Source organism: Saccostrea echinata, unplaced genomic scaffold (assembly GCF_033153115.1).
Source record: "Saccostrea echinata isolate AGI-Se365-2 ecotype Australia unplaced genomic scaffold, CSIRO_AGI_Sech_v1 ptg000033l, whole genome shotgun sequence".
NCBI lineage: Eukaryota > Metazoa > Mollusca > Bivalvia > Ostreida > Ostreidae > Saccostrea > Saccostrea echinata.
Window position 1 is genome coordinate 9,067,216 of NW_026889782.1, and position 27,789 is coordinate 9,095,004.

Genomic DNA, 27,789 nt, shown 5'->3' on the forward strand with positions numbered 1-27,789 from the left:
TTAATGACGACTAACCAAATCAATAAGCATAAAATACACAGAAAGGGTGTTATCTGAATAAATAAACGTCGTTGTTTTCATACCATTGCTTACTACCTGTAGTAATAAATCAGTTGTTTTGTATTTGCTTTTAGAAAATACCTTATTGAATTTACAATATAAACATATATTTTTCATTGGTTTTTGTCAGGTATGAGAAATAATTATTAAATTCATACTTCGTTGATCTGGACATATATTATATCATAAATAAAACCTTTCCCTAAGATTTAACTCACTTGAGCAAGTATTAATGTTACAAACTTGCAGTAAATATATCCATCATAAGTATTGGAAAGGTTTGTAGGTTTTAAGAAGCTTAAAGGTAAATGAGAAACAAAATTCTGTCAGATTTCTTCTATACGAACGCAATGAAACCTGATTTCTTATTCAATCTGAGAAAACATATTAAAATACCTTAAAGTTGTGTGGTCTGTGCAATTTATACATGTTAAATAACATTCATTCCGACATTTTAGTATTGTAGTATTATATGATATATGTCATTCGTATGTATTATATAATAACCGAATGTTTAAGTACAGCATTTATCCTTTTACTTATTATTTAAGAAAATAAATAGCTTGATGTTAGTGTCGCTAGGTGTCGCTAAAATAATCATTCCTTTTTTCTAGGAGATATTCAATTTAATATTTGGCATTCTCCAACAATTTTGCTAAATTATTTGATTAGAAAATTTGATCTCATAGGTCGGCAGGGGATGCTTACACCTTCTAGGCACCTGATCCCACCTAATCTGAAATTTCCTGGGGTCTATTGTTTATGCCCTGTTCACATATTTTTATTGTTTGTACATTTTTTTTAGATTTACCACTTTTCGTTATCTTCACTTTTTTTCCATTTGGAACAAGGGAAACTGTTTATTTTTCAGAAATATTATTTTTTTTATTCTGAATCTATTTTCAGGCGAATTTTGACTTTTAATCATACTTTTTTTCAAATAAGCTATACTTGATAATGACCTGCACTTGAATACCGGTATAAGCACCTGTTATCATTTAAATGTAATTGAAAATGTCATTTTTATAGTTGAAATAACCAAAATAAATAATTAAAAAATTATGACATAGGACTTCGTTTAGAATTTTTTCAAAAGCATTTGCGTTAAACAGGGCTTAATCATAGATTATTGATTAATTGTATGTTGTTAAACGTCTCATTCGAGACTTTTTAATATCTGTTTTTGGGTTTAGTGAAAATGTTGACCTATAGATTTTTTCATACTAATTGTTAGGCCATTATTTACACACTGAATTGTCGACGGATTTTTCCGTTATTTCCCGATCATGACAAGGAGCACACGGCGGGTATGACCGGTCGGCAGGGGATGCTCACTCCTCCATGGCACCTGATCCCATCTCTGATGTTTTGGAGGTCCGTGTTTGCTCTGCACCTATTTTGTAATGTTTAATGGACTTTTGAGCTTGAATACTCTTCTTTATCTCCATATATTTCATTGCCCTTTCTGCCTTCACAGTGAAATCTCTTTTCTCTGTCAACTCTTGTCGTGACACTCGACCTCGATTTTAAAGGTATTATTCGAAAGATTTTAAGTGTTGTATAGTGAGACTTTTTCAACAATAAGACTTCCCTCTAAGGACTGACTATATAGTAAGTCTTCCCCCTGCCCCAGGAAAACTGGCCATAAAAGGAGTCTTCTTTCTGGAAATCTCACTCTATAGTGTGTCTAACAGGAGGAAGATTCGCTATATATACCCACTCTTCCTCTTTCTATAGCGAGACTTCCTCCTTCAGTTTAAGTTACGGCAAATAATTTTCTGTTTCGTGTATATGAATAAAGCTTATTCTGTACTGTTTTCGAATTCCTTCCAGTTTTGATGCAACATTATTAACCTTAGAATGAGAGGAACAGGAAACTAATGTACAATATGCCTAACAAACGTTATACTAAAGTTCAAAATTAAATGCAAAAATGTAATAATAATATTGTTAGTTTTCCTACAGAACTCAATTTTCTACAGCTGGAATAAACTGTGATCAGTTACGATATTAAACTGTCTATATTCTAGTTCTCAGCTTTCGTTGATATCGGATGTATCCGATGTAATATTAATATATTTTAGATATAATTCATGTTGATGGAATTTTGATTTCTAGATATACCTTTGTTGTTTTCATTTTTGCGTCAATCTTTTAACAACCATTATTATACATTTTCCTTAAGCACGAAGTAGAGTAAAATGACAGAACCATTGAGAGTAAACCGATATCATTTCTATTGTTGTAGGTTGCAAAAGCATTTAATAGATATTTACTTATTTTGACATTTGTATGAAAGATTTTCTGGTAAAAATATTATTTATCCACTGGCTGTGAGTGAGACAGTCTGCAATCAGAATTATTCCACACCGTTCCCGTCAAGGGTTTGATGAAAGAGTTACATGTATACCTTTCAAAGCGTTTTTTATATTGATGTGTATTATAATTACAGAGGATTGGATAGCACATTTTACATCCAAGGGAATATTTTTGTAAAATTCTTCAGGTTTGATTGCTCGCCAACAAATCTTACTGCTGGAAATCAAAATTGGCGAAGAAGGTTGAATGTTAATTTTCTGAGGGATGGATAACACAAAATATATCCCGGGGTATTTCTTTACTACACTTGGAAATTTTTATACAATATGCATACACAAGTTGTTATTTTTCGTTCTTAACATTATATAAATACACATTTATCAGAAGTACAATGTATAATAACCCTTCTAATTATAACATTTTCATTAATCAAACAACGCTGAGTACATTCATAATTAATAGTTTCATAAGAAACACACGATCTTAAAACAGTCTAATTTTTTTTTTAAAATGATTTGTTTAACATTGTACATATTTTAGAATTCAATAATAAGATCTATATAATAATAGATAAATCAGACGGATGATTTTATTGTTTTCCAAAACTGTGGTTTTCATATTTTTTCTCCTTTTCTTTCACAGCTGATTTGCCGTTAAAAGGGTTAAAAGTCCGAAAGAAGAGAAGAAAAAAAACTTATTTGATTTTAAGTATTAATTTTTTTTTCATCTAATAAGCTAATATCAATTCAAATAGTTTTTACTGTATACACAATGGTATCTTTATTTAGTCCATATCATCAGTTAAAGGACATAATTATAGGTTTTGCATTGCCTTTGATATATCTCACAGTAATACTTATTACTAGGGTAGTTTTCAAGATGTACGAAATTTAATTAGCCTGCATTTACCTTTTCATGCAGAAAATGATTTTTTTCCACAAAAGCATCAATTGTGTAACTATTTTTGAAAAGGTACATGTATCTATAGAATCATGTACGGTAACATTCAATGACGAAAACACCGTAGACTCAATGCACATACATTTAGATTTCATATAATCAATACAAATTTATACAAACTTTTATTTCCCGGCCGCAGAAAACTTTTCTTGAAATGAGCTAGTCATGAAATACTTTTTCATTAAAAGTTAAAATTTTGTTTGTTTGCTTGTTTGTCTGTCACATAACCTTCTTTGAAGTACAATTGCCTGTTTAAGAAATAAAAATAACAAAAAAGTAAGAGTACAAAGCTTTTATTTGATGTTCACAATATATTCTTAAAATGAACATCCGCCTCTCCTTATGTGAGTAGTTTTCGCTTCTAACTCCGTTCTAATGATTTAGTACTTCCTCTTGTTATTCTTCCTCCTGTACTTTTTACCCTCACTTTTGGATCCGCTGCTCTTGGATCCGCTGCTCTTGGATCCACTGCTCTTGGATGAGGAGCTAGATGAGCTAGATCCGCCCTTTTTGCCTCCATGATGAACGACCACTACACGTGTTGGGTACTTGCTTGGGTGACCAATACCGTGCAGGATTCGAGAATGCTAAATAGAAAGAATTAAACTTAAAATTACCATTTGATTCATCAAAACTCTGTTCAGTCTGAAATGCCAAGTGATAGAACACTACCAATTGAATGAGTGTTGCAAATGAATATCGTTTGAACTTTATTCTTTGACAGCTACAATGTTTCCCTCTATTAAGTCAAATCTCTTATAATCTTATTACATGTACAGACAGAAACTTGATAACAGCTAAACTGTAAAAGCAGAAATGTTCGTCGGGGATTTAATTTCGTTTATTTGGTTGTTAACAATTATCAACGAAATTAAATCCCACAGGAATTTCTCATATGACTATATATTGAATAGGGCTACTTTCAAAACAACGAAATTTAATGCCCACGAAACTAGTTTAGATGACAAATCAACGAAAGTTTATCCCCATGTGCTTCTACAGTATATTCTTGTATAAAACAAAAATATCTAATCTCTAGTGTTGAGAGTGTTCTGAAATTCTCATGGTAAGCTTTCTAGTTGGAATACATTTCAAGATGAAAATCCACATTATTTAAATAATAATAGAATGATTTCCTCCTTTTTTATACAGGAATTCACAGTTGCATTCATAGCAGAAAAAGTCTTAGCTAGGTCATATATTTTTCCGCAATGGCTACAATTGTAGCAAATTGTGCTGTACGAATTGACGTACAAGGACACCTTTTTCTTAATTTTTACATGTATATTTGCACAAATTTTGAATAAAGTGGACGTAAGTACGTTAAATAATATGTTATTGAGTTGTACGCAAAATTGATGGAGGAGACTATTTCTTAAGAAATCTTACAAATAGGTGGTTTAAAAGACTGATTTAATAAATTAATCGATCTATTATTAAGAATCGGTTTTCATTTATGTTGAAGGAAAAAATATACAGAGGATGTAAATAAAAGTAAACGTATACGAAAAATTAAAATTTCCCAAATAACTGAAATTCATTAATGAAAGAGGAATATTAAATAAATTATTAAATGAGTTTAAGCGTTGCTTACAAAATTGGAAAACATACCGTTAGCCTGTGGAAACAAGGTAATGGAATGATTTAATTGAGAATATTATTCTATATGATAAGCTTTATCAAGTTGTATTTTATCCATATTGAATGTTGCGTTAAAGTTTCTCAATACGACATGCAATCTGTACACAATAATGTTGTAAATATTCATTAATTGTGGATGAATTGTTATATAGTAATAGATGATTCTTTTTAAAAAGAATTTACGCCGAAATCAAATTTTAATATGATAGAAATAACTGGAAATTTGTTTCGAGTCATATCTTTTATTTTTATATATAAAAAAGATAACTTTAAATACATATGTACAAGCAGGCACAAAATTGATTTATTTTTGTGAAATTTAGCATGGTTTATGTCATTGATAAATGCTGGATGCATTCGAATTTTAATTAACTATTCCATTTTTTAAATCTTTTAATAAAAAATGATATATTTCATCACAGATGTGACAGAAATAACATTATTACATTGGGTGATGATGGAAGAAGATAATAAACAGTGATCGATCTCATAAAAATTTCAAACAATGTAAATATGTGAACAGGGCATAACCACGGACCCCTGGAAATTCCAGAGGTGGGATCAGGTGCCTAGGAGGAGTAAGCATCCCCTGTTGACCGGTCACACACGCCGTAAGCCGCATGTATTGATCAAGTAGGCGGAACATTCCGTAGTCAAATTTAGTATAAAAACAATGGTCTAACAATTGGTAGGAAACAAGTCAGCCAAAATACGACCCTGTGATTAGATTATATTTGCTTATAAGGTCATTATAACCATCTTTATCTATATTCATTATAAGGTCATTATAACCATCTTTATCTATATTCATTATAAGGTCATTATAACCATCTTTATCTATATTCATTATAAAATTAATTTTAGTCAACTTTCGCATGATTTAAGTTATTGTTAATTTTTTTTTCTAGAAAACATACGAATCTTTGATTTACAATTTAAAATAAAATTTCTTCTTTGTAATCAGTATCATTAATTGTATTCAACGATGAAATGAAAACTTAGTATTTTTACAGTGGTCAGTGTAATGCATAGATAATTATCAGTGAAATCACAAACCTCCAGCATGCACGGCGATTATGGCAGCCAATACTAATAGTGTAATAAAAAGGATCTTCATCTTTCTAGAAAGCAATTTGTCGAAGCAATTGCTTGAATATTGTAGAAATGGACCTTTTATAGTAAAAAAAAAATATGTTAATAAGGAGTCTTTTGTATCATAGTTTAACGTAGAAACATGGAAAAGGTGTAAAAGAAACAAAAACAAACATGACCAGTTATTTATATCAAAGTATGGTCATTGCCTTCTACGTAATAGTATCCCCTTTTGTAAATAAGGATTGTAACATTTGGAATTACAAATGACTTGAACTATAGAACTTAGATAAAGCAAAACGACTAAATCTATATCTAAGTATGTTAATATTTTACTTCGGAATGTTACACACATGCGTAGGTTATTTTAGCATATTTTGAGAGGTTAAAAAGAAGCACTTCAAAAAGGAATTTTTGAATCCAAATGATATATTAATAGATTAATAGCCATAATCAAGGATTACTAGTTCTTATCAATCGGTTTTTCAAATTTATTTTTATTATTACGAAATTGAAGTATCCCATTCCCGCTGACAATGATTATACGAACTTTATGTGCCATTGATAAGTTGAAAATACCATATTTTGTACAAAAATTCAATCCCTAACAACATATAAAGGTTACAATGAATTCATAGTTAAAATTTATTAAATACATAAAAAATGTATCATAATTCCATGATTTCATTCGGTTTCAATTTACTGGAATTAAGGGTTCCAGATCATAACCCGAATACCTTTCCAAGTTCATTGAAATACATAATGATTACACAATTTATTCACTGGATCCAGCATACTCGGGTCTAAATTCACCCCAACTGCAATGAACGGAACTTTATCACCAATTTTAGAATACAACTATGGCAAAATAATATTCTTTTATATTTGACATGGGTATATCAGTTTACAAATACATTTGTTTATATTTATTAAATAATAATGCCCTCATTGTTTTGAAAACTGTTACAGGGCTAGAACAGAAAGTACTAGGAAGCATCTATTTAATATATACATTCAAATAATATAGATTTTTTTTATCTGTGCTAATAGGTATCCATTAAGCTACTTTTGCATATTTTGTCGGGATGACATTGAGCATGTGAAAAATAATCCATCCGCTTTACCATAAGATCACCTATTGATTTCATTAACTGCTTAAAAATATTCGAGAATATAATTTCAAGAAATTATGGAATTTTAACCACGAATTTTGTAATGTATGTGCCTATTGATGATCCTTATGTAACAAATATCATTTTTGAATTTTGAAACAATTTTTTGGCATGGCAAGACTCCGCCAACTTAAGGTAAAATTTGTGATGTCTTCACTTAGTTCTTGATTCCATCTTTTCTCCAAAAAAGATTACCATCCATTACCCCTAATTATTTAAATGCAAAAAATACTGTTTTCATAATTTTTTTCATCTTATTCATCTTAAAGATGATCAGTACGGAAAACAAATAATAGGAAATCTTTAAGAAACAATTAAACGAAAAACAAATACAGTATAAGTGGAAATTTTAGCGAGACTCAAATTTAGTGATTTATCTTTAAATAATGGTAATCAATTTTTAGCGAGAATCAGTTTTAGCGATTTTAAAGTGCCTACTAAAGAAACTATTACAAATAAAACGCAATTAATTTTTAGCGATATTCAATTTAGCGATCTCAATACCCTCGCTAATAATGCCAAAATAAAATCCTCGCTACAAATTCTGCTTATACGGTAGAATGATATGAAAAATAAACTTAAGTGTAAACTGTAAACGACGGAAATACATTATTATATTATTATAAAGGGGATTGACTTTCATTATGAATAGTAAGCGGACCATTACTATATAATAATGATGATCTGAAATCAAGCGTACATTCTGACTAAAAAACAACTGATTCATAAATGTAACAATGAATTTTAGTTTCATTAATTATTATTGAAGTCAAATTTAACCAAATAACAATTTTCTTTGCTGTCTTTTGAAGTGGCTCGTAAATTGATAAAATTGTAACCCCCCTACCCCCACCCCGACAAATTCTTGATTTAGAAAATCAAAAGAAATTTAAAATTAATTAAATAAGTAAACGTTTTGAATATGAAATGCATTATTGTAAATTAAAAATTAATTCTCTATTAAATTTGTTATTGCGTTACATGAATACGATTATTTTTGATTATTTTTCTCAAATATGTCTTCGTTTTAAATTAGAAAAGAATCTATTATAATGGTGAAAAATAATACTTATTACATGTACGTGTAGAATTTTATTCAATTGGAAAAGCAATTACCATTCACTTAGTTGAATTTCTCCAATATTAAACATATCAATAAATAAAGTGTTCATGTTTGCACAAAACCAATCTAAAAAAAAAAAACCACTCGTGTTTTATTTTCACTTAATCCTCCCTTAGTTATACAATGTATATGTTAAAGATTTAGATTTGTCTGTGTATCAGAAATATGGATGTTATTTTAGTGCTTGTAACGTAAATTTCATCTTTATGCGCAGGATCATGGAGCAAAATTAGAGAGTATAACAGAAACATGGATATGTAGATTACATGTACATATGTCATAACAAAAAAAAGTATTCTCAAAACCACAATATTTAACAAAACTGATGTTTTGTTTGCCAACATCAGCATATTTTTAGACCACCACCATATGTTTACAAGAATTCCTGAGCTAGGCAGCCATGTCATTGGTTTATGTTAGTTAATTCCCTTACTTTTCTATGTATATTCCACAACTAATTTGCTACAAACTAAGTAGAGAGGCACCAAAGAGATATATAAACGGAAAATAAAGTAAAATGTTCCTGTATTGCATCATATTCCGATGCCATATCAAATTTATTCAATCTAAAATTTTCCAAAGGAATCAAAAATGTTATAAATGTTTAAAACAATACAACACTGTAACCTTTTACTAAAAAAATCCCATGCAGCACCTCAGAATATACGTATGTCAATGCTTTCAAATTAATAACGCTCCCGCAGCAATGCATGTTAAGATGTTAAGGCATATTTAACGTCAAGTATATATAACACGAAAGTTTGCAAGAAAAATCATCGAGTCCCAGCAATGATCTCCAAAGACATTGGTCGCCTGATCGTGCTATCAGCATTTGTAGCACTCTGTGCTATTGTGTTCTTTCCCTCTGAAGCAGAGGGAAGCGGTGAGAAATTGCTTTTATTATTATCTTGTTTTTAAAACAAATAGCACATATTCTCTAGCACATCATGCTTTTTGTATGGTAAATTTAATAACACGAACTTTAACTTTTTGTTCTGATTATGTTTATGACAAAAAGAGAAGCTGTAATAAGACGTTTTTTTCAAACAAGTTATTTTTATATTGTTGATGTATTCTTTTCATCCATTTTTAGGTTATGGAGGTGTAAGTAGAAAGAAAAACATATACTCTTAATCATTTACAATAACGATTTTAATGATAAACAATCCTGCTTTCCTGTATTGAATTTCATTTAAATTTCAGTTGGTTCGGCTTTTAAGAAAAAAAAATAAATAGAGGATATTCAATGTTTTGTAACTGGATATGGAATTTATTTCACGGGTTGGACAAGATTTCTATATATATAGATAAATCTTGTACTCGAGTACTAAGCACGAGTGAAAATATTAAAAAAAAATTGACTCACTAGTGAGATGAATTCCATATCCAACTATAACACATTGAATTTTCTTTTTATTAGATTTTCTTTGATTTTCTCTGCTTTTCTCAACACAGTTTCACAGGCTGTGACGTCATAATTGAGCGGTTGAGACGTCATAGCGTAGCAGTCAAGAGATCGAAAAACATTGTAACATGAAATTGAAAACATTGCAACATGGATTTTAGAAACATATTTTGGAAGAAATTGGCAGTTTTTGTCTCTAGCAAAATGGTTTAGATACTATCTCTATCTAATGGCAGGCCAGAAATTATTTTAATTACTTTGATATCCTTTCACACTGTGACAGAATATCACATTGGCATCATTTCACACGGTGACAGAATATCACTTTTATTCAATCAATAAATCACAGTATTTAACTGTTGAAAATATAATCACATGAATTTCTTTTGAATTATAAAAAATGGATAGATCTTTCTTTTTGTTCACAATGTAAATTTCGAACCATATGTTTAATACAAGTAAGGCCATGATTATTACCCTGCTTCCATATTTATCTTTCATTGATAAGGTTACCCAATATCGAGGGGGTGTGAAACGGCGTTATCCATTTGGTAAATTCCACCCTGGATTTCCATTTAAGCGTGGATTCCCAGGAAAATACAGAGGAAGAGGAAAACTCAGGAAGGGAAGACGAGGATATAAGTTCGGAAAGAAATTCGGAAAGCGCCGAGGATTAAAGAGAGGTAGGGGATACGGAAGACGAAGGGGGCTCAAGAAAGGAAGGGGAAGGAAATATAAGTTTGGAAGGAGAGGAAAGGGGTACGGAAGACGCCGAGGATTGAGGAAATATAGGAAAGGAAGAGGAAAGAAAAGAATTGGAAGGAGATACGGAAAGGGCAGAGGAAGAGGCAAGGGACGAAGACGAGGGAGAAAATACAGTGGCGGATATGGACCACGTAAGCGTGTTGGAGGAAAGAGACGCAGGGGACGAGGAAAATACAGGAAAGGTTACCCCAAAAAGAAGAACCCCGACAACTGTTAAATGAACAGATTGCCGACTCAAAATCTTGTAGAATGTTTCATATTGCAATTATGTTATGAACGTATAATAAAATAATCAAATATACATTGCTTTACTTTTGACTTTTAAGTACTGACTTCAGTGAGAGATTATGAAAATTCAGTTTTCAGTTAGAACTAAAAGTTGTGTGGTATAAATCAATAATAGGTGCAAGAGCTTTTAACTTTGGGAAAAAGTCAAATGTGAAAACAAAGTGAAATAAGTAATTTTGAAGATGATGGTATTATTCCCGATCAACCTCCGTAACAGAGGGATTTCGAATTTTCGAGACTAAAGATAGCATCCAAACTTTGAATATCAGTAGCTTATGTCTCAGCTGTCACATGTATAGAAATAATAAACTATACCCAAATTGTTTGGTAGTAGCTGATTTAAATTTTAGAAATTGACCCTTTGAAAACATAGAGAAATGGGATGGTTTATGACGGTTTTGTGGAAAGCTCAAAATGTTTTTCGGTACGTGTCTCCTTAATTCGAAACTTGAGCTTATACACAAATAAATAGCCTAATCTTCATGCCCTTAAACAAACGGGATATCCCTAACTAGATGATGCCATCAGAAAGAACTGCCAGAAGTTCATGCATTTGTAAATTTCTTTCATTAATGTTTCATTTAATAGTTGAATTAATAGGGCATTAATAATGTAATGTGAAAAAGTACATCGTAATATTCCTAGAAACTACCTTTCAGTAAAAATGGATTAATGAAAAGAGTGAGCTATGATAATTTTAAAACTATATTATCAGATCCAGTGATGATATGTGAATATTGAGAAGAGATTTTTATCAAAGAAAAACTAGTTACTAAGCAGAAAATTTTAGGAATACGAGGGGTGATCAAAAAGTTCGCGAACTAATTGAATAACTTTCTTAAAAGAAATAAAATGAGGTTTCAGTGTTCATTATTTTTTAAAGTAGTCCTCACCGATTTTAATGCACATCTGCCATTGTTCTGCCCATGCGCGAATCACGTGATCCAAGCGGTCACGTGACATGCTTCGTAGCGGTCTGTTCACAGAAGCTAAGAGATTTTTCCGAGTGTTATATTTCTTACCATGCAAGTAATTCTTTATAACAAGAACAGACCATCTGTCAGAAATGGCCAAATCTCGGCAATAGGATGAGTGGATAAGGATATCCCTTCCCAGAATTAGCATGGTGACCTTCACAACCCGAGTCCTCTGTCTCGGGAGCGTCGTTTACCCAATGTGGAAAAAGTATTGGCGCCTTCTTTTTTTCATATCTCATATGTTTTGAGTCTAAAGTCAACGAAATTTTAGGGATTTAATAATTATATTATTGCTCAGATATTCAACTATTTTTATTACTGTAACTTGGCGATCTTTCAAAACAAATTGCTCAACTAAGGACACATCTTTTTACCGGCTTGCTTTCGCTGGTTAACAGAACAAACATCATTTTTAACCACATCCCTGCCTTCACTAAAACATTCAATCCAATTAATGATTGAACTTCTGGTAAGTCTTTTGTCTTCATAAACCTTGTACAAATTATCATATTCTACTGCAAAGGAATTTCCGAGATATACGTTAAACTTTACAGCCGTTCGTTACTCGAGTACGACTGAGTCAACCATTTTTTTTCACAAGTGACCTACATACTGACGTCATTTTTACATTGTGACGTCACAAACATGGAGCAAAACATTATTTAACATCTGCTATTTATAGAACATGTGTATGACTATATGTGTACAAAGTTTCATTCTGATCTGAATTGTGGTTTTTTAAATATAGAGATAGTTCGCGAACTTTTTCATCACCCCTCGTAGTAAAGAAGTTTGATGAAAAAAAAACAGGATCAATTCAAGACAGCACACAGAGCAATGGAGGCAGACCAAAGTCAGTATCACTTCTAGAGACAATTCTACAGGTGCAACGGATACTAGGAGAAACGACACAAAAAATTTATTACGAAGGTTTTGAGTGATATAAGTAATACTATGCCATGTAGTAGGCCTAGTGTTTAAAGAATTTTAAAATTTAATCTAGACCTAGAGAAAGCTTCTAGAATGTCTGAAATGCTGCTCTTTATGGAAAGTGACACTGACAGCCATCTTACTTTTGCAACGCAGTACAGTTAAGGTGCCAAATAGAAATATCGGCGAATTCTTTACATAGAAAATATATTCTTTACAAGGATGGGCAATTCTGTTTAGGACTTTACTATTATCGGACAAAGGCAATGTGATTGAAAACTACATGTTGAGGACGATTAGATTTAGACTGTCACGTAATGTTGCAGTCACGTGATTTTAGCAAATATACTTCAAGTATATCTATAAATTCCAATATTGCAAGGGCATAACCAAGTTAAAAATCTAAGTTTAATATACAATTATTTTCAACACTCTATGTAGTTTGTGAAAAGTGCTGCGAACCTATTTAGATTCTACTATCTAATTGATAAAATTACATTTGTTAGACCGTATGTTGAATATATTGTTGGTCAAGTACATTAAATATAGATATAATTAATTCATTTGCAAGATTTCAACAGGTTCGCAGCACTTTTCAAATATCTTCATACTTCTTGAGTTTATGTGTAAAAGCTTGCCATAACTCATTGAGGGTATGCCCTTGCAATATATCGATTTATTACGACCCTTCTATTACTCTTCAGTGAATCTGCATACAAATATACGGCAGTATCGCTTGTCTGGGGAATGTACGGGAAGTATATGAATAAAATCATAAAATAGACATCGCATCCAAGTTAATGGCCTCTTATATATCTGCAAATAATATTTGATTTCATTACAAAATACATTTTTCATTGTATAAAATATAAGTTGATCCGCCTCTCTACAAACTGTGTCAAATTTTACGATATGACGTCACATTTACAAGTGCATTGCGACCAGTGAATTGTTTATATATTGCTGTGTGGAGTTTAACCAACGACAAAAATGCATGCACTTGTTAAAAACAGTTTAAAATAGCAAATCATTACATTTTGTGGTAATTTGAAGAACTTATATTTTGTGTGATGTCATAGTAAGCATTTCCCGTATAAATTAGGCCCGGCTTACTTATTGCAGCCTTAACTGTGCTGCGAAATGGATGAACGAGCATGATGATATAATCAATGCTTTTCGATATGGTTGCAATGACAATAGTAATAGTGTGGGAAATCTTTCAAGTCCCGACTGTTGGAACGTTTATGTGATAGAACTGTTTAACAAAATGGAAAGTTGGCCATAAGTGCCGAGTATAGGACAAAATTTGCAGCTTTACACCGGCAAGTGGTGGCGTATCCATATGAGTGAAAAATTCTCGAGAGGGACGTTAAACAACATACAAACAAACAAAATGGAAAGATGTAACCATATCTCATGGTCATCAATCTTACAATAAACTTAATATACATGACATCTCTTTAAATTCACTTCTTCCGTACCTCAGTAACCAGTATGGTTGAAATAAAATAAGGAGATTACGAACTTTTTTCCACCTCCTAAGCCCATTCAAACAATAAAAATCAGAAGCAGAGCAAACACGGACCTCTAAAACTTCAGAGGTGGGATCAGTTGCCATGAAGGAGTAAGCATCCCCTGCCGATGGGTCACACCTTCCGTGCGCTCCTTGTCAGGATCGGGAAATAACGGAAAAATCCGTCGAGAATTCCGTGTGTAAAAAATAATGGCCAAACAATTAAAATGAAAAACGTCAGTCAGCATTTGACCTAATGATAGATTGTATTTGCTGAAAAGGTCATGTATTGACCATAAAACTTGCTAAATGATGACTTTGACCATAAAACTTGCTAAATGATGACTTTGACCATAAAACTTGCCAAATGATGACTTTAAACGAGACTGCTGATATTCTTCTTTCAGCAACTTGTTTGACAATAGCTTGCCTCATTTAGAAATTGTTCATATGTAGAGCATGCTCTAATCACAATATGCCTTTCAAAACATGCAAAAATTGATTGAAACTAGGATACTGACACTTAAAAGAGAGTAGTTATGAGAGTCAAGTAATTAACTAAAGCCATTTAAAGAACAACGAATGACCTTAACATTTGGTATTGAACCTATAATATATTCTCCTGCTGACCTAGTTTAGAAACAATATTGCAAGACAGATAAGATCTTAGTGGCTACCTGGAAAAAATCTGAATGGACTCTCTATGTCAAGAACTTGAACGTAAAGACTTTGGCCTTATAATATATATTTCAAAGCATGTTACAAAGTAAAATTTAAAAGCTTTGTGTTAAACGTATCTAGTCTTCTTTGTATCTGTCATTTAAAAAACAAACCTTTTTATAACAATTTTGAAATTAATTGATCGATCTTTAATAACCTTGTCCTATGATACTTCAAAATATGAATTATAAAGATGTGTTTCAAATTCATCTACTATCTTATTATGAATATGTATGCAAAAAAATTAAATTAGTTATTAGTTTTACCTAAACAAAAAAGTGCTGAGAGAGATATTTTATTTGATCCACTTTCAGGAATACTTTGCAATCTTTTTCCTCTCTCTCTCTCTCTCTCTCTCTCTCTCTCCCCGGGTTACCAACTTCCAGCATCACTGGTCTGTACTGTAATAGTGTATACTCAAAAATCTGAAAAAAAGTTGAAAAACTAAAACATTATAATTGTATGTAATTTTGCTTTCACATACTAAGCACCATTTTTAGTTTAGCTCGATTTATTTGTCTGTTTTTTTCTTAAATACAAGTTTCTCACGTCATAAACGTTAGAAATAATTCTAAGTCAAGTCATCAATGGTTGATAAAATAACGGATAAAATTTTTGCCGTTGACGTTTAAAAATAAATAATCCATGAGTTAAATACTGCATAAAGTGAAATTTTCGCATCCATTTTATCTTTGCCCCTTTCGCCCTAGATCCATGCGGGCGAATTAAAGACGGGATGAATTCATAGAAAAAATGTATATTTATATATATTTATATTAATATTTTCTTAACCAAAACTGTGATTGGGTGAATATATAACTGGGTAAAAATTGTTTTTAAATGCGAAAGGGCTTAAATACATGTAACACGGTGCGAATAAAACCCTGAATACAGTATAATAATCATGCAAATACAGTATATATTATAAATCATTCATTAATGTAAATCAAAGTAATTAATAAGGTATCACTATAATACAATCATAGGGATATAAATACTGGTTGATATGCGATCAAGTAAACCATAAGAAATTCGTATTTATATCCCTATAGATTTTTTAAAATGATATCTTTTTTCTTAAATAGTTTGTAAATTTGAGGTTTATGCATATGCTTAGGATCTTGTAAAAAAAGAAGCAGAAATCAGTTCAGTATTGAAACGTTTTAAAGGGGGACGGGACTGACTTAAATTTACACTACCTCAGGATGCTTCTATATCAATATTAATATTCATGGCTTTGCTGTTCTTAAGCAGAAGAATTTTTATATTTTTTTCCCTTAGTATGTATTCATATGTAAAACTCTTATTGCTCATTGTGGCCCCACCCTAACCCACCGTAAATTTGAATAAATTTGAATCTTCACTACCTGAGGATGCTTCTATATTAATATGACTTATCTTTGCGTTTGTGTTCTTGAGCAGAAGATTTTTTCAAAATGATTCCTATGTATTCTTATGCAGAACGTTGACACTCTGTTGTCCCCCCAACCCCTGGGGGTCATAATTTGAACAAACTTGATTCTGCAATACCTAAGGTTGCTTCTGTATAAATATGACTAATAATAGCTTAGTTGTTCTTGAGAAGATTTCAAAAATATTTCCTATGTAACGTGTATGATCAGGTTCTTACAAGGGATATATAGGTTTTCCTTTTACTTTGAGTTAATGATTGGAATGATTATTAAGACAGCTCTGTCTGAGGGTATATCATACAATACTTAAATTTTCTATTACATAGAGATGGGGACTTGGTAATATACCGACTATTCAACACCTACACATCTGTTATGTATTGATTTTCATTGAATCTTTTGATATTAAGATCGAATACCTTAACTGCTTTATTGCTGATTCATCATCCAACTTCTTCAGATACTTTCTGAATGCCCGACTGTCCAAAAGCTTTGCCTTATATACCTTTAGACTAGTCCATTCCAAGGGTTGTCAGGTCATTCCACTATTTGAAGTCTTCAATGCGTTTTAGTCAAATGCCCATTAACCATTACACCTATTTGTTCTTATATAAACCTTGACCCACTGTTGTGCCCCCCTTCTACCCCCAGGGGTCATGATTTGAACAAACTTGAATCTACACTACCTGAGGATACTTCTATTATAATACGACTTATCATGGTATTGCGGTTCTCGAGAAGAAGATTTTTAAAGACATTTCGTATATATTCCTATGTAAAACTTCGACTCCCTTTTGTGACCCCGTCCTACCCCCAGGATATGAACAAAAATGAATCTAGAGTATATAATGAAGCTTTCACATGAGTTTCATCTTCTCTTGCCCAGTGGTTCTTGAGAAAATTTTTAAAAGATGCCACCAAATTTTCACGAATTCTTAATTATCTCCCTTTAAAAGAGGGTATAGCACTTCCTATGTACAAACTTAAATTCCCTTCACCTAAGGATGCTTTGTGGCAAGTTTGGTTGAGATTGGCCCAGTGGTTCTTAAGAAGTAGTCGAAAATGTGAAACGTTTACAGACGGACGCCGGACACTCTTTGATCAGAAAAGCTCACTTGAGCCTTCGGCTCAGGTGAGCTAAAAAGTAAAAGCATATTTCTCCTTCTTTTACATAAACGTGCATTTGTAGATTAGTTATTCCAAAATAAGACATTCTCAAATCCGATAAAATAACAAATTTGCTGTTTTGTTAGCCAAAATTAGCACATTTTTAAGACACCACAATATCTTTACAAGTAATTCTTCGGTTAGACAGCCATGTCCGTGCCTTATTTTAGTTAAAACCGTCACCTTTCTATGTATATTCCACAATTAATTCTCCTACACAATCACGGAAGAGGCCTAAATATGATAAACAAAGCTAAATAATTCAAATCAAGTATGTTTCTTTATGGAATTATTCCAATTTCATTACAATGATATGCTCCGAAGGAAACCGATATTATATAAATGTTTTTGACATACACCAAAGTTGTTTAAATTAAAATTCATCCTTTATTGTACCTCACAATATGCTTTAGTCAATGATTTCGTATCAATAACGCACCAATAGCACTGCATGTTTAAGCATAAAGGCATGATAAATGTAAAGTATATATAGCTTGAAAGTTTGCAAGAAAAATCATCGAGTCCCAGCAATGATCTCAAAGCAGATTGGTCGTTTAATTGTGCTATCAGCATTTGTAGCACTTTGTGCTATTGTGCTCTTTCCTTCTGAAGCAGAGGGGCGTGGTGAGAAATTGCTTCTACAATAATCATTTTTTTAAATCTTTGAAATTTACTAGCATATTATTCTTTCCATGAGAAGGTAATCACTATGGCCCTTTAATTCGACTGTAATTTGTACTCTGGGTGTTGATAAAATTTACAAAGAAGAAAATATACTTTGTAAATTATAATTATAAAAGTTCTATTTTACAGTCTCTTGATATTAATTTTTTCATGTATTCTTTTTATGTTTACTTTTTTAGGATATGGAAGTGTAAGTAGACAAATAAAGAATTATATTTTAATAATGATCTTTACGACTAAAATTCCTGCTTCCTTGTATAAAGTTGCATAAGAATTTCACATTTAACCTATATTAAAAACAAACAAACAAACAAAAATGTTAATATTCATTTATAAGTTAGGTTTAATGTATGAATTTTGAACCAAATGTATGGGATGAAATCTTACCTGATAAATGATATCAACGATTTTCCAACATGCCCCATTTTATCTTTTGATGCACAAAGGTTTCCCAGTATCGAGGCGATGTAAAACGGCGTTATCCTTTTGGCAAATTCCACCCTGGATTTCCATTTAAGCGTGGATTCCCAGGAAAATACAGAGGAAGAGGAAAACTCAGGAAAGGAAGAGGAGGATACAAGTTTGGAAAGAGATTCGGAAAGCGCCGAGGATTGAAGAGGGGTAGGGGATACGGAAGACGAAGGGGGCTCAAGAAAGGAAGGGGAAGGAAATATAAGTTTGGAAGGAGAGGAAAGGGGTACGGAAGACGCCGAGGATTGAGGAAATATAGGAAAGGAAGAGGAAAGAAAAGAATTGGAAGGAGATACGGAAAGGGCAGAGGAAGAGGTAAGGGACGAAGACGAGGAAGAAAATACAGAGGAGGTTACGGACCACGTAAGCGTGTTGGAGGAAAGAGACGCAGGGGACGAGGAAAATACAGGAAAGGTTACCCCAAGAAGAAGAATCCCGACAACTGTTAAATGAACAGATTGCCGACTCAAAATCTTGTAGAATATTTCATATTGTAATTACCTTATTCATGTATAATAAAATAATCAAATGTACATTGCTTTACTTTTGAATACTGGCTTAAATGAGTTCAAAGAAAAAAAAAAATCAAGAGTTTTCAATTTTGATGGAGAGAAAGTTTGACAAGTATTAAACTTTAACGAGGAAGACAGTTATTAAAGTATGGAATCTCTGTCTTGCGTTAAACAATCAAGTAGTTTTGTAGATTGGCTGTCGGGTCCTTTTTACATGTATATACCTTTTCTTCTATATGAGAAGAAGGGTTTATTACCTCTAACTATAAGTCATGTGGTATTGATAATTTAAATAGACACAAGAGCTTTTAACTTTGTCAGATGTGAAAACAAAGTGAAATTAGAAATTTTAAAGATGATGGTATTATTTTCCGCCCAACCTCCTTAATAGAGTGATTTCGTATTTCGAGACTAAAGAAAACATTCGTAGTTTAATTATTAGTAGGTAAATTCTTGCTGTTTTAATATGTATCGAAATAATATACTTTAACGGAATTGATTGATATATTCTAAGTATAATTTAAGAAATTGTTCCTTTGAAAAATAAAGCAAAAAGATTTTTGACGGTTATTTGGCGAGCTCTGGGTACCTCCTTTAATTAAAAAAACCTTAGCTTTAATATTTCGAAAACGCAAAAATAAATATCCCAAGGGTATTCCAAACTACGTGATGCCATTGGCAAGAACTGTCAGTGGCACATGCTTTTGTAAATTTCTTTGATTTATACCTCGTTTAATAATTGAATTAATAGTGTAATAATATTGTAATGTCAAAATGTACATCGTAATATCGCTAAAAAAAATATACTTTTCAATAAAAATGGATATATGAAGAAAGCGATCTACCATTATTTTAAAACTACATTACCAAATCCAGTGATCGTACTGTTATAAGAATATCAAAAAAGAGATTTTTCCAAAGAAAAATGAGTCAGTAAGCAGCAGATTTTAAGAATAGTAAAGAAGTTGAGGAATGAAATGATCATCTAAAGACAACAGACAGAACAATGGAGGCATACCAAAGAGAGTGAGAATTCTAGAGACAAACAATGAAATAGTAGAATTTATATAGGATCGCAGCATTTTTCACAAACTACAATGGGTGTTAAAATATTTATAAATTAAACATAGAATTTTAACTTGGTTATGCTCTTGCACTTACGAAATTTATAGATGACCTCAATACTGCAAGTATATGTGATAAAATCACGTGACTAACACATCACATGACTGACACATCACGTGACAAGTCTAAATAGAAAATCTATTTGTCCTCAATATGTACTTAATAAACCATAATTACATCTGTCCGATATTAGTAAAGTACTACAAAGAATCACCATTCTGAAAAGAACATATTTTTTATTATAAAATATCACCGATATTTCGATTGCACACCTTAAATGTAGTAGATTTTGACTGTTTTAAAAGTTTTGACAAGTATGACACCAAAATATATAAAAGTTTTTAGCTTTGTTAGCCAAGTCAGCTAAAGGGCAACAAAAAGTAGCGTAAGTGGCATTTTATATATGCCAAAAGCTGAATATTCCAAACTGAATATTATATACGATATTTTAAAGTATCAACTGCAATTTTATGAAATCGGCAGCCTGAATCTGTTAGAACCTGTAATTCTGAATATGTGCAGCATTATAATTTAAACAAGTAAAATTATTGTTTTGAATCACCTTGTTTTTTTTTGCACAAAGAACAAATAGTTTACTCATTTCATTAATGACGTGTATATAACGTAATGTATATATTTATATACAATCTATTTTCTATTCTCTTATTCTTTTGTCTGTGAATATGTTTTATACAGGACCACAATGTAAACTAGTATTAATTACTAATTGCATCCTGTCTAAATGAAAGATTATTATCATTATTGAAAGCCTTATAGAATGTATGTAATGCAGAACTTTAAGAAAAAATGACTCTGACAGCCACCTTGTTTTTGCAAAATTGATAAACGAGCATGGTGGTATAATTAATGTTTTTCGATATGGTTGCAATGACAATAGCAATAGTGTGGGGAATCCATCAAGTCCCAATTGTAGGAACGTGAAAATGATGAATCTTTTCAAGGAAACGCGAACCCATAAACATGTTCACCAAACTTACAATAAACCTAATATACATAATGTTTCTTTAAATTCCCTTCTTTCTAACGTCAATAAACAGCTAGGGCTGCATAACATCTGGGACAGTCCTTTGTAATATTGCATCATCAGTTTGAACTGCTCCGAACTGACAAAGTACGTAACAACATAGTCTTTGTTTGTAATGCTGATTATTACAATTGCACTTATTTAATTCTACGAGTGGTAATCTAACCTACAGTTCTTTTTCTAAGGATGAAATTCTTCAAAACCATGACAGTTTTAAATATTTTTAATATTCCCAACAACCAAATGAAATTCAAATTACCATACCTATCCTGGATTCGAAAACCTCGTAAAAAATACTTACAGACAAAGATAAAAAGCGGGTTCTAGTTAATTTTCTACCAAGCCTCTTTATTTATCCAAATATATCAACAGCCTTGAAGGAGAAACTTCAGGAGTACTGGTGCTGTACAATAACATATTCGGGAAATTGTGTTACTTAAATATGGGTACTTAAAAACTCCAATGAACATGGAGAAAATTTGAAATTACAAAATTTTACCAAAATCAAAAGGCATCAAAACATACATTTTTTTCAAAATTTTATATAACCATTCCCCACGATAAATTAGAGACCAGGCTTTTTGACATTATATAAACTTGCTTCATCAATAAAAAAAATACTAGTATAACTCAGATACCAGGTATTTGCAAACTTATTTTGATAAAAAAAACATTCTGATTCGACACACAAGTACCTCAAGATTGGTATTAAAGAAGTGCTTGAGTTTCTTATTGACAATATTTTATGTAATCTGTGAAGACCAGGTCCTCCAGCAATCCGTAGGAATTCCCATTGAAATTAATTGTGCCCTGTTATAAGCAGCTTTTTTGTATTCTTATATGAAGCAAATTTTATTCAAAAACTCCTACATGAAAAGAAGAACTTCTGTGTTAGTTCTGCTCACATTTTGTATTGTTTAAACGAAGGGCTAAAATAGGCTTTGCCTGCTGCCCAATTCCATTCACTTTTTGTGAATAAAATTATGTATAAATGAATTCAAAATTAAGTATTTCGATATCAAAAACGGCTTCCTTTATTTCAAAAAAATATTTTTTTTACCAAGCAATGTTTTACAGGGTGTATGTAATTTTCTCGTTTCATAATTCCTTTTAAACTATGCAATATATGCAGTGAAAGACTAATAACAGCCTCCGCATCTTGGCGAAATTACTGTTAAGAGACACGAAGACTGAAAATGTTAAAACTAAAGACTCATACACAAGCACTGTTTTTAATTCTATGCAGTTATTTTAACAGGATAAATAACAGCGTGTGTACGGATAAATAATAATTGCATGAAACAATTGTTATGACACTTGAGATTTTTTCTGGAAAAGAGGTCTGCTCTGTTTCAAATGGAATTGCGTACAATTTTTTTCACAGTAAATCAATCAGAACTAAAAGAGAGATGTCATTATCAGAATATGCAATTTATTTCTACACTTAAACAAATGAAAAAATGACAGCAATGAATAGAAATGTCTTACTACAACCTAAACCGTAAAAATAATGCGTGCTATTTATATCCTTTAACATTTTTACTTATATATAATATACAAGCAGTCGTCCAAAAGTTTTATTAAGAGTATGGTTCAGTGAAGTTTGATTTATCTGGATGCTAGGATCCAGTCCTCAATACAACTTTGCTTAAATGTACAATTTTGGAGGGAAAATAGAAGTAATGTATTCAATGAGTTGCAGGGTGTGTCATCAAAGAATGACAAGTAATAAAATTTTAATGAGATTAATTGCATCGCCTAGCTGTTCTGGACTCAAGAGAACAAAACCTTAAGATTTAACAATCTTTAGTTTCTTAAAATACAACGATCATAAAACAGAGTATGAGCTCAATAAGTATGTAGCAGACCCCCTTCAGTTGTGGCGGGATAATGCACAACAAACCCTCCAAATTTCAATTTTAGCGGGAAAGTATCTTGCAATGTTTGTAACATTTCCGATTTCAGAAGGAGTTTTTGTGACTTAGTCGCCATCATCAGTGGTTGTTGGAATTCTCGTTTAAAAATAAAAATAAGCTATGTTAATGAAAATGACGCTGAAAATAAGACTTGGCTCAGATTGCAATAACTAAAATAATGTCCATGTTAGTTTTCTTTTTCAACTTCGAAAAAAAAAGTTTCTTAGAATTTTGATAAGTATAATTTAGCAAATCTGTTTTCACAAATTGTATGAAAATAACGTGAATAATTCATAATAAATTACTTTCACATCTTATTTGTTCGATGAACAGGTGTGGAAAACAACATAATTCACATTAAGTTGATTTGAATAAGAAGTTTCGCACTAAAAATATTTCCTTAACAAGAAAGCAACTTGTGCTATTATGAAAATGTATTATGAAATATACGGTATAAAATGTCAAATCTGACACATGTGTGCCTTTGAATCCCAACCCATATTTTTATTAACACTTTGCGATTTTCAATTAACATGTTCGGTAAATCCGGTGAGATTATGAAAGAATATGTTGCAAAAGAATGGGGTTGTATCATTTTATGAGCTTGCTGAAATACCTAAGTTTGTTCAAATGTGATGTGTTCAAGGTCATAGAATCAGAGAACATGGACACAAAGGCAAATACCTTTTATTGAACATGATCACGAAATGCCTTTCAAAACATGCAAGCATTAATTGAAAATAGGAGACTGACACTTAAAAGAGAGTTACTATGAGAGCCTAGTAATTGAAGTTAAACTGGTTCAAGAGCAAAGAATTACTTTAGCCTTTGGTGTTGTACCTACAATATATTCTCCCGCTATCCTAGTTTAGAAACAAATTGCAAGACAGATAAAATCTCAGAGGCTATCTAAAATGAAAATCTGAAAGGACTTTCTTTCTCTAACACTTGAATTTAAAGACTTTGACCTTAAAATATATTTAATAATATGTTACAAAGCGAAATTTAAAAGCTTTTTGTTAAACTTATCTCGCCTTGTTTTTATCTGTCATAAAAAAAATACAATTTTGAAATCAATTGATTTATCTTTAATGAATTTTTTCCATGATACTTCAAAATATGGAAAATATAAAGATGTGTTTCAAATTCATCGACTACCTATACAAACAATTAATTTAGTTATTAGTTTTACATCAATAAAAAGGTGCTGAGAGATAAAGATATAACCATTGGAATGAACATTTTCTTTGATCCACTTTCAGAAATACATTGCATTGATTTGTTTCGCGCCCTCCTGAGGGTAACCACTAACCACTGACTTCCAGCATCACTGGTCTGTTCTCTAAAAATGTATGCTCAAAAATCTGAAAAAGTGAAGGAAAAAAATAAAATGTGATAATATTTTATAGGCTTTGCCTTCATATACTAAGCACCATTTTAGTTGAGCTCGTTTTATTTGTTTTTTGTTTTTTTATTCTTTAACGATTTTCACGTCATAAAACTTAAGAAGTCATTCTCAGTGCAGTCATAAATGGTTTTTGTTTTGTTTGTTTGTTATTTAACGTCCCTCTCGAGAATTTTTCACTCATATGGAAACGCCACCACTTGCAGGTCGAAAGCTGCAAATTTTGACCTATACTCGGCACTCACGGCAAGCACCTACTGCGACACGTGACCACGATTTATAGGGTCTCTCTCATACGAAGGACCGGTCTCCACGTCCCACAGTGGGATTCGAAACCGCGACGTAAGGATCAACTCCTTACTCCGCGACTCTAGAGCAGACGCTCCAACCGCTGCGCCACGCTGGCGACGTCATAAATGGTCAATGAGATAACGGATAAAATTTTTGCCGTTGACGTTTTAAAAATAATTATATCATGCGTTAAATATTATAATCACGCAAACATATATTACCAATCAGTCATAAATGTAAATCAAAGTAATAAGGTATCACTTTAATACATTCATTGGGATATTTATTGATACTTAATCAAATATACCACAAAAAATCTGTATTCATACCCCTATAGATGTTTAAAAATGAAATATTATTTCTTAATTGGTTTTTAAATTTGAGCTTTATGCATATGCTTAGGATCTTGTAGAAAAGTAAGAGCATATATCTCCGTTATTTACATGAACGTACATTTGTAGATATGGTATTCCATAATAAAAACATCCTCAAATCCGATAAAATAACAAATTTGCTGTTTTGTTAGTCGAAATTAGCACACTTTTTAAGACAACACCATACCTTTACTTGTAATTCCTTGGTTAGACAGCCATGTCAGCGCCTTATTCTAGTTAAAATTCTCACCTTTCCATGTATATTTAACCATTAATTTTGCTACACACCCGCGAAAGAGGTCCAAAAAGGATAACCAAAGCTAGAGAATTCAAGTAAAATACGCTTCTATCTTAAACGCAGTAATGTTAAGGCTTCCCGAAGCTTTAAATGCGTTCAAAACATAACACTGCATTGCAAGGTCGATTTTTTATTTTTGTTTGTAAGTTATGTACTTAAGTACGGTCAATTTGCATAGAGAATTCTCTAGGCTATATTACTTAAATGTTTATTGACATACAATAAAATTGTCTAAACTTAAAAATTATCCTTCATTGTGCCTCACAATAAGCTTTTGTCAATGATTTCGTATCAATAACGCACCAATAGCACTGCATGTTCAGGCATTAAGGCATGATAAGTGTACAGTATATATAGCTTGAAAGTTTGCAAGAAAAATCATCGAGTCCCAGCAATGATCTCCAAAGACATTGGTCGCCTGATCGTGCTATCAGCATTTGTAGCACTTTGTGCTATTGTGCTCTTTCCCTCTAAAGCAGAGGGGCGCGGTGAGAAATTGCTTCTGCAATAATATTTTTTTTTACATCTTTAAAATGTGCTAACATATCATGTTTTCCAAGAGTACGTAGACACTATGGCCGTTTATTTCGACTGTAATTTGTACTCTGGGTGTTGGTAAAATCTACAAAGAAGAAACTACACTTTGTGAACTATAACTATAAAAGTTCTTTTTTTTAGTCTCTTGATATTAAATTCTTTTTCTTTTCATACATTCTTTTTATGTTTACTTTTTTTAGGATACGGAAGTGTAAGTAGAAAAATAAAGAATTATATTTTATAATAATGAACTTTAAGACTAAAATTCCTGCTTCCTTTTATATAGTTTCATTTGAATTCCATTTGGTTTACTGTGTTTGTATAGAAGAAGCATACATTTAACCTATATTAAAAAAACAAACAAAAAATGTTTATTTTCATTTATGAGTTAGGTTTAAAGTATGAACTTTGAACCAAATGTATGGGATGAAATCTTACCTGAGAAATGATATCAACGATTTCCAACATGGCCCCATTTTATCTTTTAATGCACAAAGGTTTCCCAGTATCGAGGCAATGTAAAACGGCGTTATCCTTTTGGTAAATTCCACCCTGGATATCCATTTAAGCGTGGATTCCCAGGAAAATACAGAGGAAGAGGAAAACTCAGGAAAGGAAGAGGAGGATACAAGTTTGGAAAGAGATTCGGAAAGCGCCGAGGATTGAAGAGAGGTAGGGGATACGGAAGACGAAGGGGGCTCAAGAAAGGAAGGGGAAGGAAATATAAGTTTGGAAAAAGGGGAGGAAAGGGGTATGGTAGACGCCGGGGATTGAGGAAATATAGAAAAGGAAGAGGAAAGAAAAGAGTTGGAAGGAGATACGGAAAGGGCAGAGGAAGAGGCAAGGGACGAAGACGAGGAAGGAAATACAGATATGGACCACGTAAGCGTGTTGGAGGAAAGAGACGCAGGGGACGAGGACAATACAGGAAAGGTTACTCCAAAAAGAAAAACCCCGACAACTGTTAAATGAACAGATTGCCGACTCAAAATCTTGTAGAATATTTCATATTGCAATTACGTTATGAATGTATAATAAAATTATGAAATGTACATTTGTTTGCTTTTGGCTTTTGAGTACTGATTTCAATGAGAGATTATGGAAATTCACTCTTCAACGTAAATTCAAAGAAAAAATATTAAGAGTTTCTTAAATTGACGGATACTAAGTAGTACTAGTGGTAAAATTAGGTAAAGTGTAATGAAAAGGCAAATTCTGATTTATAAGGTATGGAAACTCTGTCCTGCTTAAATCAATGCCAAAAGTGTGAAAACTAAGTAAATGTAGTAATTTTATAGATGACAATATTGTTTCCCGATGAACCTTCTTAATAGAGTGTTCCGTATTATTGAAACTAAATAAAACATTCTTAGCTTAAAAATTAGTAGCCAAACTGTAACGAAATAGACGCTGCTGTTACGTTTATTGAAGTAATAACCTTTGCCTACATCGTCCGGTAAAACATAAGAATGAATTTAGAGCTTGACTCTTTCAAGAAAAATGTTTAGAATTGATAATCAGAAAAAAATTGTTTAATAAAAAGAAAAGCTAGTTTATTACATGTACATCGTTTCAAGTCTTATGTTT

The 27,789-nt window shown here is 31.9% G+C and overlaps 1 protein-coding gene across 1 annotated transcript; it reads left to right on the forward strand.

The window, feature by feature from the left end:
* Positions 1-9,156: 9,156 nt before the first annotated feature.
* LOC133198088 (TATA-binding protein-associated factor 2N-like) lies at positions 9,157-27,170 on the forward strand. The gene is made up of 9 exons (XM_061334234.1): positions 9,157-9,250; positions 9,461-9,471; positions 10,281-10,749; positions 18,157-18,168; positions 18,408-18,418; positions 18,675-19,143; positions 26,031-26,153; positions 26,403-26,413; positions 26,772-27,170. Exons 1-9 carry the CDS (start codon positions 9,157-9,159, stop codon positions 27,168-27,170), a joined length of 1,599 nt encoding a protein of 532 aa, XP_061190218.1.
* Positions 27,171-27,789: the final 619 nt, after the last annotated feature.